At 42.9% G+C, this 15,165-nt stretch overlaps 2 protein-coding genes across 3 annotated transcripts in view; one reads left to right on the forward strand and one right to left on the reverse strand.

Moving 5' to 3' along the window:
* Positions 1–15,165, forward strand: part of RSPH14 (radial spoke head 14 homolog) — a 79,330-nt gene that overhangs the window by 39,463 nt on the left and 24,702 nt on the right. The window lies entirely within an intron of this gene.
* GNAZ (G protein subunit alpha z) overlaps positions 1–15,165 on the reverse strand; it is a 51,385-nt gene that overhangs the window by 27,025 nt on the left and 9,195 nt on the right. The window contains exon 2 of the mRNA XM_054996585.1: positions 996–2,290. Coding sequence (XP_054852560.1) covers positions 996–1,718 — 723 coding nt within the window. The 5' untranslated portion in view covers positions 1,719–2,290. The remainder of the gene's footprint in view (positions 1–995; positions 2,291–15,165) is intronic.

Genomic DNA, 15,165 nt, shown 5'->3' on the forward strand with positions numbered 1-15,165 from the left:
AAGCCACGATGGTTTCACCTGCAGTGGTAATGGGGACCTTGTAAGACAAGCCATGAGATTCTCCACCAAAATCCAACATAATACAAAATTATCTTCTGTAGAGGACATACATTGTTGGCAATAACCATGAACAGAGTGAAATCCAATTTTCTGTATGAAGAACATTTCATAACAAAGCCAGTTCACATGGCTTCCATTCAGGAAATGTTCTGCCAAGGAAGCACTGCAATTATGTATATTACCTTCTCAGCTAAATTCAATATTAAGCAAGGATACTGGAAAACAAACAGAATGAACAACGCAGGTCAAGTCAAGAAGGTTGAATGCAATGATATACACACACTTTTACATATTCAACCAGTGCTATAGTTACTGTATCTGTTTGCCCAAGCTAACTGAAGCCTGGTATTAATATTAAAAAGAGAATGCAAAGACATAAATTTTTAATGATAAGAACAGTAGCTTCCTAGTGGACACTATAAAACAACCTTTTAATAATACTCTTCATGAAGCCTACTTTAAAGCCAGGCCATTTTAAAATAGAACAAACTGTTAACTCAGCTTCAAAAGTAAGTTTTTTAAAAGCACGTTTTAAGCTGTATCTTTTTGTAGAGGTTTTCCCCCATATATTCACAATTATTGTAGCAGGAATATTAATATCTGACTTAAAAGTGATTGTCAAGTCCATGATGTCTGTTCAAATGGAGCCTCTGTGGTACAAATGCTGGCCATGATACTGAGCTTCAGAAGAAGCAAAGGAGCTTCAGCCAACGGCAATATGAGGCTGTTCTTTTCTGTTAGCATGATGAAAACCATTGTATGGAGAAATTAATCAGGATGCATAAGAAACTCAAGGGCAGCTGCGAACCAGGATCTTTTCTTATTAAGCACTCAAAACAGAAACAAACTGCATGCCCAGAATCTCGCACTGCTATCAAAATGCAAGCAGTGGAACTCTTGAGATGGGCAAAGAAAAAAATTGAATATGGACTTACCGTTTGGTTATCTTCATACAGTTTCAAGTCGTATCCGCTCAGTTCCACGCAAAAAATTATTGCTGTAACCCCCTCGAAACAATGGATCCATTTTTTGCGCTCAGACCTCTGCCCACCCACATCCACCATTTTGAAAGTCAGCTCTTTGAAGGTAAACTTATTTTCCACGATCCCTGTCGTCATGTCCCGAGAGCGCAGAATATCTTCAACCGTAGGAATATAGTCCAATGCAGCAATCCTTTCCAGGTCATTCAAGTAGTAGGCAGCATTGTCCTCTAGATGGTACTCGTTGGAGCGACAGAAACACTCTTGCACACCAGGGTCAGCCCAGAGCCTTTTCATGACACCAAGCAGCTCAGGTGTGATCTCGCCCTTGCTTTCAGCAGGGCCTGTCAAGGCAAAAAGCTGCACCGCATCGTAGGCTCTGTCAGGATTGTGAAACTCTATTTTAAGGGTGGCCAGAGCCCGAATGATGCGTGTGAGGGAGTCGATGGCATTATAGATAATCAGAGGCTTGTACTCCTTGCAAGCCTCCAAATTAAAGCCACCACTGTGGATAATTTTCATTTGCTTGACAATGGTGCTTTTGCCAGAATTGCTAGTGCCGAGAAGTAAGAGCTTGATCTCACGCCGTTGCCGCTGACTCTCAGAGCGCAGGTGGCGGTCAATCCTTCGCGACCGCCGCGCTGCCTCTTTCTCCTCAGAGCTTTGCCTACATCCCATGGTACAGCAGAGACTAGCAGAAGGGGAGATTCTGAGGTTTTCTTTCTGGCCCCCCCACCCCTCTCTCTGCCTGCCTGCAAAAAAAGAGCTGCAGTATCTTAATTTTGTGCCAGGTGTAGCCTCTGGGAGCAGGGCAATTAAAAAAAATAACACTGTCCAATGTATGATGTGGCCCTATGGATGCCAACTAAGTATTTCAGTCCCAGAGGGGTTGCAAAGCTATTTGGAACAACCACAAACAGACAATCACTTCAGTCGATTTCATGACACTCCCCCTTCCCAAGATTATGTAGTTGCACATTACTGCTACGAATGAGACGCGTCCCTTCTTCACAGGGTGGTCAGATCTGCCAAATACCTCTTGCTTTCCTGCGTAATCCCATTGCTCCCCTGCAGCATAAATGTCAGGAGCTGCACTTTCTTCTGAAGCCCTTCAGTTTTAGTTAAATTTTCTGCTTTCTGCAGTGATGGTGCCAGGTGCTGCAAATCTGGTACTGCATTTATTTGGCTTTTCCTTGACACACAGTTGTTCAGGCTGGTCCAGTTTGGATCTTTAAATCTGCATTCACAACCTGTAAGACAGTGGGGGGGGGAATAAATGAATTCAGTTGGGAGATGTGGCTTTTCTGATGTGAGCCACTCATACCATTTGTGCCTCTGAACCTTGCATTATCTAACTAGGCAGCCCAGATGGAAAGTACACAACAGAAAATAAGAAATCTTGGAATGCTGAAAAAGAGACAAAGGCTGAGAGGCCTTGGAAAATGTGTGCCTGGGACAATAGGAAATCAAATCCTCTTGTCTTTCTAGCCTGCAGTTTTTATTGCCAAAGCCCACACAAAAGCAAACAGTGCTGCTGAGTTGATTACCAGCTCTCCTCTGGCAGCAAGAAGTGATGACAGCCCCTTTCCTGCACACCTGTTCTGACAGTTTCCCTAAAAGTGGAAGACATAAGAGAGCATCCCACAACTTCCTTCCCTGCTTCTTCAGTTGCATACTGTACCTACCATTGTAAATCACTTGGTGTGACTGTTCAGCACACATGTCCCTACCTAGTTTTACTTTCCTTTTTTCTTGGTACTGAACTTTTAAAAAAATGACATGGTGAGAAGAATTTTCAAAACAAAAACGGTCTGAAATTATACCAATATTGATCTTTGCAGAACCCACAATTCCTTCCCCCTCCTATTTTTTGTTTTATCGAGCAGGGCATTATAGCTCAGTCCCACTTAACTGATTCAGTGATATACTATTCAAACAGATCAATAATCCCTGAGTCCTCATCTAGAACTGAAATGAGGCCCAAGTCTGTTTTACTCCTTTTGTCTCCATTCACCTCTTGTGACCCCGGCCCAATCTATTCCTCCCCTTCCATATGTTGTCTCCTCACTGTGAAATTTAGATTGGAAACAGCTTTGAGCAAGAATGTGCATAATAGTAATATTCTTTAAAGGGAGAAATTTCTATGATACGTATGTCATGTCTTGTTGGATGTTGAGCCCGTTCGCAGGGAGGGTAGGGTATAAATATGATATATAAATATAAATAAATAAAATGTCTGTGTGCAGATAGCTAATAACTTTAAGGAACTTGCTAAATTTCTAAAATTTACAGAAATGCCTTCCTACCTTCTAGTCTTGGACTAGAAGCCTAAGCATGCTTGCATAGACATAAACCCCAATGAAATAAATGGGGCTTGCTTTTAAGGGTTTAAGAATGGGATCATCTGCATATTCCCACTACAGTTGACCTTCTTGTGAGGTAAAGTGAAGTTGGATGCCTTGAAGGGTGGCAGAGGGAAAGAAAAAAATCTGATCTATAGGGGGCAAAACCCTGACTTTGCAGAGTTTTGTAGCACTCTAAACGGTACTCTGAGAAGATGCTGAAACTGGTCCCTGGAAGCACAACCAAACCTTTGGACTGACTGTTATAGGCACATGTTAAATAGTGCCCATTACTACTGAGATTCTGATGTGTGTGTGTGTGCATGCACCTGTGCACAGGTGCATACCTGGCTACCTTCTGCCTCACAGCAGTGTCCTTTTAAGAATATTCTGATACACTGTTTCTTCTTTGGAATTCTCCCTCACCCACACTATAGCAAACTTTTAAATACAAGTGAAACTGTAGAAAGACTGCTGAGGGTCTTCCCTATCATTATGAACCCAGATCAAGGCTACTGTTACCAAGTGGTTAGAAGGATGAAGTTCTATTTTACCCCCTTAATTAAAAATTGTTGTTGTTGTTGTTATTTTTAATAATAATGATGATGATGATAATGATGATGATAATAATGATGATGATCCTTTTGCTTGGCCTGCAAGACGGAGCTGTTCCGCCAGGCATATGGGTGGTGCTAGGCGGAGCCCCCCTGGCCGGTTGATGAGGGATGGGGCCCTCCCCACCACCAATACCCTCATTTTAAAAAACTCTTTAATGCAGAGGTGCTCTGAAGTTGTTTTAAATTTGATCAGTGGAATTCTGTGCCGCTATGTTGATATTTATAACTGTATTTTAACTGTGTAAAATGGATGTTTTTAGAATTGTTAACTATAATAACTGTTTTATATATTTTAACCTTTATGTATTTTGTAATCCACCCTGAGCCTGCTGGAAATATGGGGAGGGCGGAATAAAAATCAAAAATAAATAAATAAAATAAAATAAATGGCTGATTCAAAACACTTTGAAATCATCCCAAATCACAAAACACTGAAAAACATACACCAGTCATCTCTGCTCTCAGGTAGTTTGCCAGTCATCTATGTGATGTATTTGGCCTGTCATGTATTGGCTGTTCAACATTTCTTGCTCCTTATATACTGCTTGTCTTACTAAAATCCAAAGTGAGTCCAATTTTTAAGAAGTCTTTTAAAACATGGAAAGTTTTTATACTCAAAACTTGTTGCTAGTAGTAGAAAACAGCAAGAGTCCGGTAGCATCTATAAGACTAACAAAATTTGTGGTCAGGTATGAGCTTTTGGAAGTGAGCTGTGACTCACAAAAGCTCATACCCTACCACAAATTTTGTTATTACTGGACTCGTGCTCTTTTCTATTGTTACTAGTGAAACTAAATATTACAAAGTTTTCACTATAATAGATAGATCATAAAACCTGCAGATGTCTAATCCAGACAGTTTCTAGCAGTAGACAACCAGAGACTAAAACTGAAACCTCTGGGGCTAGGCACTGGTGGGTATCACTGGAGAAGGACCACCTTAAAACATACCTAGCCTCACAGAACAGGCCTTCCCCAGCTAATCTTATATCGCGTTTATGCTGTACCCTTTATCCTTTACACTATACCCCATGCACAGCCATATACTAATCAGCAAGAAAGTTTACTGGAAAAGGTCTGCACAGCCCTCCAGTATTTTCTTCCACGGATGTTCTTTCACCTGGCTGCTGCCATCACAGAAGCTTGTTTCTTTAGTCCTTGAGACACTCCTCCTGTGCCTTAAGAGCTAAGGAGGTCCAGGCAGCAACAGTGCCCAGATAACTGGATTAGATCAAGCCACTGTCTTTAATCTATAGAAACTAATCCGTCAATGGCACTAGTTCATTGCTTAATCTTCCCAATCCCATATATAAATTGGTTGAAATCTGCTTCTGAGTTGTCATGCTGTGCTGTTGCCCACCAACAGAGCCTGGTAGTAGTTTATCGGCAAAAGCTAAGCTAATAAACTGTGCATTCCATATTTTCAAGAACATACACATACAAAAAGTTCAGCCAACAACCCACATTTACAATAATTCTTTCTACATCCTCTTGAAGTGTCTACACCCTCTTAAAGTTTTATTTTTCTAACTCTCCTCCAATAACCTCAGAGCAGCCTCATACAGAGTTTCTTATCCAGGTACTGACCATGCCTGGAGCAGTCTCCCTTCTGGGATGGAAATACAGCAGATCTTTCTGGACCATTTTCTGGGCCAGGCTGTCTTTAAATCAGTATGTGACTCTTTTTCTTTTTACCTGTAGATCCTTCAAGGCAACTAGACAGCTCAAATAGCTGTAAAGGATATATAGCAACAGCAAAATTAAAAGCTGTGTAGAAAGGGTCTATTTTTAAATTGTCCATTTTTGTCCATAAACTGTGCCTAAATTCATTGTCATTCAGCTCAAATCAGTGCAAACATTCAGTGGACTTAAGTCTGTGCATAGGATTGCACTGTTAATGTTTGACACATATATTGCTTAACTGCCAATGTGATATAGTGGTGTTAGACAAAGATCTAGGAGGTCCAGGTTCTCTGCCATGGAAGTTTACCACGTGTCCTTGGATCAGTCACTCTCCCCCAACCTAACCTCACTTACAGGGTTGTTGTTGTGAGAAAAAAATAGATGAGGACAGAATGATGTGGTAACCAAGACCCCACTGGAGAGAAAAGTGTGGTATAAATATCTAAATAAATATATACATTTATTTAACGTATTATAAAATACATTTGCTGTCTTGCGGACATTGAACAGAGATAGTAAAAAAAATGCAGTTGTGGGAAGAGGAGTAAAGAAAATGCAGGCAGCCTTATAAGTAAAGTGAGGCATAGGATCAGCCACAACTCCCTTGTCAGGTCTGGAAGTTTTGAGAGGCCATCTCAGAGCCAAACTACAAGTGACGCCTGACACAGGTTGGACACTTGTCAGCTTCCCTAAAGTTTTGATGGGAAATGTAGGCAGCTTGGCGGAATGTTGGACAAGTGACAGTTGAAAAGTCCATTGGACAGCAGTCAGAGAGTCAAGCTGCAAGACCAGTATGCCTACATTTCCCATCAAAACTTGAGGGAAGCTGACAAGTGTCCAATCTGTGTCAGGCGCCACTTGTAGCTTGGCTCTCAGAAGCATGCTAAGAGGGAATGCCTTCAAGATTCTTCTGTATCAAAAAAGTGAGGTATAAATAAAACTAAAATCATTCAATAGTCAAGGATAAGCATGGATTCTTTTCTGCAACACACATATGTGCTTCTGTATGTAGGCTTTCTTTCTAGAAATTCTCCAAATCACTCAGAGCCCCAAGAGTACGGCATTTGTAAACATTTTACTTAAAATATTTATATCGTACTTTTCCTGACATCCTTTCAAACATATTAAAACTACATCACAATACATTAAAATTAATAACCATTAAGTACATTAAAACCATAGAATTTAAAAAGTGATTTTAAAAATATTTTATACATACCCCAGATCTGAGTGGTAAAAAGTTCCAGGAGGGCATTTTTGTAGTATTTTCTATATTTACAAATATACAAGTAGAGCACATCTGGAGGCACAGAGGTACTCCTACAAGGCTGTATCTCCACTTCCCCACATCAGATTCCACTTCCCCACATCAGATCCTGTACCCCAAAGGTTCTTCAGCCAGCAATGATGCCTGGCTTCTAGAATCTAGACTGCATTATTTTTCCCTTGCTTCTTCCCTTTATCCAATGGAGGGAATCACCCAAGCCCAGATAGGGCCAGAGCCATCTCCTAACACTTTAAACCCATAGTTAAGATGCATTATAATTAATTTAGTCATATAGGATCAACTGATCCACAGTAATCAGAACTCAAGCCTATGACAATATACAGTGACTGATACAAAGCCAAAATTATATATGAAGGAACTAGACCTATAAGGAAATTAGGTGTGATGAGGATAAACTGCCATCAGTTGGGCTGGAGCCCTGGAGGAAAGTGACGTTCTATCTGGAAACCTGAGCCTCCATTTATTTCGGCTCTACTTCCTGGCCAGGTAGCTCCAAATGGTGGCTTTGATTGGAAGAAATGGAGCAGATCAAGAGAGGAAAGCAGCATGAAAAACACTTGACCAGAGTCTGCAGTAACAGCTCTAGCCTTAGGAGCAAGAGCAACGTCAAAGGCTGTGTTGAGTCAGCTTCCCTACTGGCACCACACAAAAGACCAGATAGGTTTGTCAGCTGATGGTTGTGATGTTATAGCAGCAGCCTGGAAAACCTGAATTAGAATCAGGTGCATAAGCTCTAGAAAGTCAGCTACTGTTCCTCACTGATAACTCAGCAATCCACATAGACAAATAGGTTGGCAATTCTGTTCTCCTCCTTTAACCTACAGCTGATAACTAAGGTTAAAGACTGACAATCTGATCTCTAAAGCAACTTTAGGAGAGCTAATGATTCCTCAGTGCCATCTATTGAGGCCACACATGTGACCTGAGAATAATATCACAAGTGGTAGAGAATGCAATCCTCTTGCTGAGGATTGTCTTTCCAATGGCTTTAAATTAAAAAAAGAAAAAGGATTTCATAAATAGGAACAGGGGCAGTCCACTCATTAGGCAGATATGGGCAAATACCTAGGGCACTAGAGGATAAGGGGCACCAAGGACACCAGAAGACACTTGGTGGGGCAGGCAGCAACTCCAAGCGGTGCCCCCAGCACCCAGGTCACCTTGCCCACCTTCCTCTGCCAGATCCACTCTGCTGGGCTCTTTGCGGCTGGCAGGGCAGCTGGGGGAGCAGCAGCTTGCCTGACCTGCCCTTCTGCACCACACTTCTGCAAAGGAGGGAGGGACAAAGAGCAGGTAACCACCAGCTCTACCCTCCTTCCAGCTTCATAGTGTCTTCAGAGCTTGGAGTGCTCCTGGGCCTTGGGGGATCCACAAACATGCCTGGCAGGGGTTATGTACCATTAGTGACTGGTCTGGGGTGCCAAAAGCCCTTGGGTAAGCCCTGGATAGAGGCAGAGACTAAGCCAAAATTCCTTTGACCAAAGATGTCACCCAATCTGGAGAATAATTAGGCGAAACCCAAGGTGCCTTAATACAAAGATTGGTGGCTGAAGAGTTTGCTGCACAGGAATGCATGCTGCAACTTAATAAACGGATTTGAAGCCGTGTTTTCTGCACTTGTGGTACTCCCCACAGGCCAGGTTTTTGTCTGAGAAAGCAAGATCTATCAGAAGATATACAGGCTTATCTTCAAGAGAGTAGCTGAGGTGACAAGGCATCCTTACCCTCACTGAGCGTTCATCTAACAGGCTCAGCCCAGGAAACAAAATGGAGAGGCAAGTCCTCCCACCACCTTCCAGAAGGCCAAAGAATGGATGCATACAACTCAGGATGGGGGCACCTACAACAATATCTCTCTCATATATAAGACCCCTAGAAAAATCTCAGATGGTCCCAGGTAAGCTTGGGCACCTTAAAAGAATTTACCAAACACCAAAAGAGCCATATAGGGCCAATAAATACACTTCCGATACACATATATAGGGACAATACACAAATAAACAATATAGGGACAATAAATACACTTCCAAAATTACTATCCCTATATTGAATGCAGTTATACTCTCCGTATAACATCATCACCACATAAAATTGGAAACCATTAAAGACCCTTACAGAGGCGTTAAGACAAAAAAAGGAAATCGGCAAGTTGAACCCACATATCTTGCATAGGACCTGGGGAGGTCACAGAGGCCATAACCAAAACTCTATGAGAATGAAACAATAAAGACTTTATCTGGCATGCATTCAGAGGTGGTGCTGGTCAACCCTTAAGCAGTACAGAGGTCCACAAACAGGGTGCCACCACTAAGAAGGCCTCATCTCAGTCAACAGTCACGTTTCAGATTGTGAGAGTATCCAGAGGAGGGCCTCTCCAAAAGATCTAAATGGATAGATGGGTTTGCCCAAAAGACCTTCAGATACCCTGAGCCCAGATGGCTAACATAATACCATGTAGCAGAAACATACAATAAAATAACAGAATATAAAAAACAATCAACATACAAAACACTATAATGACAAAACAGTCTGAGTTTTAAAGGTCCCAACCAGCATCAAACTAACAAACAATACCGGGGTACTTATGAACAGGAGTTTCCCACTGCATGGATTAGGATTCATCTCCGTGCAAAGTAAACTCCACAGTCCTTACATGCATTTGGAACTCTACATTCCTGGGAAACTAGGCTGGTAAACATTCAGCAATGTATCAAAACTCCTTTAACTCAGCCCATTTATTTATTTATTTATTTATTTATTTATTTATTTATTTATTTATTTATTTTTCACCCGCCCTCCCCACAAGCGGGCTCAGGGCGAGGTACAACATTGATTAAAATACAACTTAAATCAATCATAAAAACAGATAAAATACTGTACCCCTTTTGGGGCAACCAGCGTGAGTGGACTCTCCATACCCTTTGTAGAGGGAGACCGGTGGAAGGCTCAGCAATGATGGGCTAAAATTAGCCTCTACCATATGCCTGGTGGAACATCTCTGCCTTACAGGCTCGCCTAAATGATACAAGATCCTGGCGGGTCCGAGTATCCTCAGACAGAGAGTTCCACCAGGTTCGGGCCAGGAGCGAAAAGGCCCTGGTAGAGGCCAGCCAAGCCTCTCTAGGGCCAGGAACCACCAGTAGATGTTTTCCGGTTGAACGAAGTGCTCTCTGAGGAACATACAGGGAGAGACGGTCCCTTAGGTATGCTGGTGGTTAGGGCTTTATAGGTCAAAACCAACACCTTGAACCGGATCCAGAATTCTACTGGGAGCCAGTGAAGCTGCACCATCATGCACCATCTCAGATGCTGGGTCTCCATTATTAATATTAATGAACTCCTTGCATCACATTTTTATAAATCATTTTGATGCATGTTCATAAAGGTAAAGTGCAAGCACTGAGTCATTACTGACCCATGGGGGGACTTCGCATCACGACGTTTTCTTGGCAAACTTGTTACAGGGTGGTTTGCCATTGCCTTCCCCAGTCATCTACACTTTACCCCCAAGAAACTAGGTACTCATTTTACTGACCTCAGAAGGATGGAAGGCTGAGTCAACCTTGAGCCAGCTACCTGAACCCAGCTTCCGCCAGGATCGAACTCAGGTCATGAGCAGAGCTTGGACTACAGTACTGCAGCTTACCACGCTGTGCCACAGGGCTCCTTATTCATATTCACATATTCATATTCACATTAATTTTATTTCTTAACTGGGTCCCTTTGGGCCCTTGTTGATGTCGCTGATAGCAAAACTGGGCCTGATGGCCTCTCCATTACCACCCCTGCTGCAAGCCTTTCCTACCTGCCTCCAAGTTCTCAAATTTACATGCTGCTTCCAATCAATGGATGCCACTCCACAAACTTGCAACACCTTCTGTGCCTCCATCTTGAGGCATACACTTACTCCTCCTTACTACCCTTCAGACTCAGTAAGGTAGATTTGAGGAAAAGCAACAGTAGGAAAGGCTTGCAAAGAGAATGTCCAAAATAAGAACATTGTCTAGGTTCAGAATGAGCTTGGACCCAAATCCCAGAAAAACAAACTTCAGCACTTTGCTAATTAAGGTATTTGCATGCCTGCTCTCAGGGATGGGATGGGAAGTGAAAATAACTCAGGAGCAAGTCAAGTTGAGCAGCCCAGGCACTGACTCACCCACTGCCTCACAGCAGAGGTGGTAGAAGAGGCAATGGGCGAGCAGACATTGACCGCTGTTGCTGCTGATGTATCCAAACTTAATGCACCTGTGCTACTGGCCGAACTACTGATGCTTCGGTCTGCTTGCTTCAGCCCACCAACATCTCCTGTAAGTTAAATGGCCACTCTACCCTTACCTACTCTGAAGTGCCACTGTATTCACAGATTCTCTGCCCAATTTTTATTTTAAGTCTTCCTCTTTCCTTTGCACAACTTCTTGGCTGTAGCACCTGTGGTACATTGTGATTTCCCACCTTTAAAGATGCCTTACAGCTAGGTTTAAAATCCACATCATCCATCCCTTACTTTTCCTCCAAGTAGTACTTCCCAAGACTAAAAATGGGAGTGTGAACTAAACAGATGGCTGCTGTAAATAAAACTGAAAGCAATGAAATGTTTCCCAATGTATATGCTCCCACACAGGATTCCCAGACTGCAGTGATTCAGTTACTTGAAATGCTGCATATTATACTGGAAGCTGTGCAACTGATCACAATTGAGAGTAAAATGTACATACATTTCTGTTAAAATCTTACAGCTTTTGTCAAAGACAGGGGAAAGGTACTGTCTACCGTATGTATGTGTACATATTGTATACAATTACTGTAGCAGAAGCACTAGGACAGGAGGGGGCACATAAACATTAGTATCAGCTGTTCTTACAACATAATCCTAAATACATTGTGTGCGATGCAGCAAGAACTCGTCTGCTACTGAAATGCCAAGATTCAAACTTGCACAGGGGATACATGCATCTATGCAGTTCCATACCCAGCAATAGGCTTTCAAGATCCTGATCATTATGTGAGGGAAAGTCTATCCAGCTCAATGGAACTTGTATTGTCGAAGGCTTTCACAGCTGGAGAACAATGGTTGTTGTGGATTTTCCGGGCTGTATAGCTGTGGTCTTGGCATTGTAGTTCCTGACGTTTCGCCAGCAGCTGTGACTGGCATCTTCAGAGGTGTAGCACCAAAAGACAGAGATCTCTCAGTGTCACAGTGTCTGTGACACTGTCTTTTGGTGCTACACCTCTGAAGATACCAGTCACAGCTGCTGGCAAAACGTCAGGAACTACAATGCCAAGACCACGGCTATACAGCCCGGAAAATCCACAACAACCATCAATGGAACTTGTTCCCATCATGATACTTTGCAGTATTCTATTGAATGGAAATTAACTAATTATTTTTGTACGTTACTATGAAATTATTATTGGCTAAGGATAAAAAAATATATTGCTATTTTTTGAATGGGTACCAGTCCCAGAAACTAGTGATCTCTTTCCAGGGCAGCTCCCACCAATTTAGACACAGATATGTTAAAACTTTGGTCTTCGTTTCTCTTACTGTGCATTACTGCACTTATTTCCATTGAGTATTACTTCCTATTGGTTGCCCCATCAGGCAACTAACAGTGCAATCCTATACAAAGTTACTCCAGTCCAAGTCCATTGAAATCAATGTGCTCAAGTGAGAGTAACTGCACCGTTAGTTAACTTTACCTGAACTGTCTGGTTATGGGTCTTGACTCTAGAGAGAAGCCAATATATACAAAGAACTTTTATCAACACAACAGACAAATATATGGAAATTTGGGGTAAAAATCACATATGCCAATCACATATAAAACCAGCTAACTATTTTTAAAATGTTATTGCTCTTTAGACTTGCTGTATTTTCCTGTGTTGGTTATAAATTAAATAAATAGCCACTTCAGCTCCCCATGGCAGAGATCTATTACACAAGTAGGGAGGTAGCTAATCATGAAGCAATAGCCACTAAAAGGAAGTTGAAATGATGTCCATATGGCAGTCATAACTAGAGATGGGCACGATCCAAAAAAAATTAACGATCCAGCTGATCGTGGATCAGCGCCAACAACGATCCCGCATTAACGATCCACACCGATCATCTCCCGTTCCCAAGCCGTGGATCGTGGATCATGGTTGCCAAAGCGGGGCATACTGGTATTCCCAGCTATGTGGGAAGGTGGGTGGTGGCGGCGGCCGCCAGGCCTGGCAGGCACGGGGAGGCGGCAACGAGCTGCCTCCCCTCAGGTCCCATTCAGCAACACAGGAGGTCTGTGTTTGGCCATCAGAGCTGCCTATCAGGGTTTGCAGGGATGAGATTGGAGTGCCCATGGCTACAAAATACCCCCTTCCCCCTCCCTCCCCTAGGTGTCTTCTCCCAACTTGTGACTGCTTTGCTGCTCCATGGTTGGAAGGAAGCCCTGCTGATCAAGGAAAGCTGGGCTTCCATTCGGGTTTCCAGGGCGACAGAAGGAGGGCAAACAGAGCTCAGGCTTTCCCCTGGCTCCGTTGCCAGGGGAATAGATTGCTGGCGCCTGAGTGTCTGGATCCCCGATCCGAGCCCAAACGCAACGATCCAGGCCTCTCCCGATCGCTTTAAATAATAATAATAATAATAATAACATTCGATTTATATACCGCCCTTCAGGACAACTTAATGCCCACTCAGAGCAGTTTACAAAGTGTTATTATTACCCCACAACAATCACCCTGTGAGGTGGGTGGGGCTGAGAGAGCTCCAGAGAACTGTGACTCGCCCAAGGTCACCCAGCTGGCTTCGTGGAGGAGTGGGGAATCAAACCCGGCTCTCCAGATTAGAGTCCTGTGCTCTTAACCACTACACCAAAAGCCTCATATGGAATGGAGACAGATACATTTCTCATGCTTAAGAACAGTATTTACACATTCAACCCAGCTTGCAAAGTAACATCTCCTGTCTCTTGAAACATGACAGGAAGAGCTGGATTTTTTCTTAATTCGACCAAACTATTAATAATAGTTTAACTTCTCATCTGATAAATCAGTTGGCTTGATTATACACCAGTACATCTACAACTGCAGGCAGTCATCTCTATTGCTATTATTGCAACGGTCTAGGAACTTTTACGAATTTTCTTTTTATCTGTTGCTGCATTTTTTACTTTATCCAAAACTATCAAAGTAGTGAGGACTTATGCATACATCAGCAGGCTGTTGTGTACAACAAATACTACCAAAGCAACAACGAAGATGTACGGAGTCCACTCTCTGATTCTGATAGAAGGCGGTCCTCATAGACTGGGGAGATGGTGCACGGCCATATATCCTTGTTACAACAATGCAACCTAAAGCAGAACAACTGTACCCACAAACTGTGACAACTACAAAGGAAACAATTAGGTATTCTTGTTTGGTAATTAGTGTTGACTACAACTAGGAAGTGAAGATCAAGGAAGCACGGGCTGATGATACCCACTGATCAAATGAAGTGTGCCACATGTCATGAACACACACATGCTCCCCAACACCAGGTCAGGGCTGTGGGTAGTTAATGTACCTGTTCTGACTCAGAAAGTACAATGTTCCTTTCAGGGGCCCAGAGGCCAGCAGCCTGAGCTGGAAGTTTCACGTGCAGCAAGCAGAAAGCCCTGTTCCATTGACCAGGCAATGGCAGCAAACTGGGAACTATATAATCCCAGCAAATCTGGAGGCTTCATGCTAGCTGACATGCCTACTATTTGTTACACCTTCGTCCACCCATCAGTCAAGGACCTCAGGCACTCCACTGATCCATTTTTTATCTTGACAACAACCTAAAGAAGTCAAATTAATAGCAAGCGTATGGCTCAAGGTCACCTACTCTTGGCTGAGTAGGGAGCAAACCCTCCTCTTTCAGGAAACTGAACAGCATCTCTTCCCCAAAACAGAGAACCAGTCCCAGCTTTCCTCCACCTCACTGGAGCAGAGATGCTTCAGTTGAGCCCAGGGGGCATCATCTTTATATCTGCACAGAATGGCTCTTCAGAAGTAGCTGCATCTATCATGGGAGCTTAGAACATCCCAATGTTTTTTTGTAATTGGCCTCAGCCACCTTGGTAACCATTCTTTAGCCACTACGCTTTTTCAAAATTCCAAGTATGTCCACAGATTCAATACAGTGCCCCCCCACCCATTGTACCACTCTGTGCTTTAAGAGGGTTCTGAACTTTG

This window comes from Eublepharis macularius, chromosome 13 (genome assembly GCF_028583425.1).
Source record: "Eublepharis macularius isolate TG4126 chromosome 13, MPM_Emac_v1.0, whole genome shotgun sequence".
NCBI classification, from domain to species: Eukaryota; Metazoa; Chordata; class Lepidosauria; order Squamata; family Eublepharidae; genus Eublepharis; species Eublepharis macularius.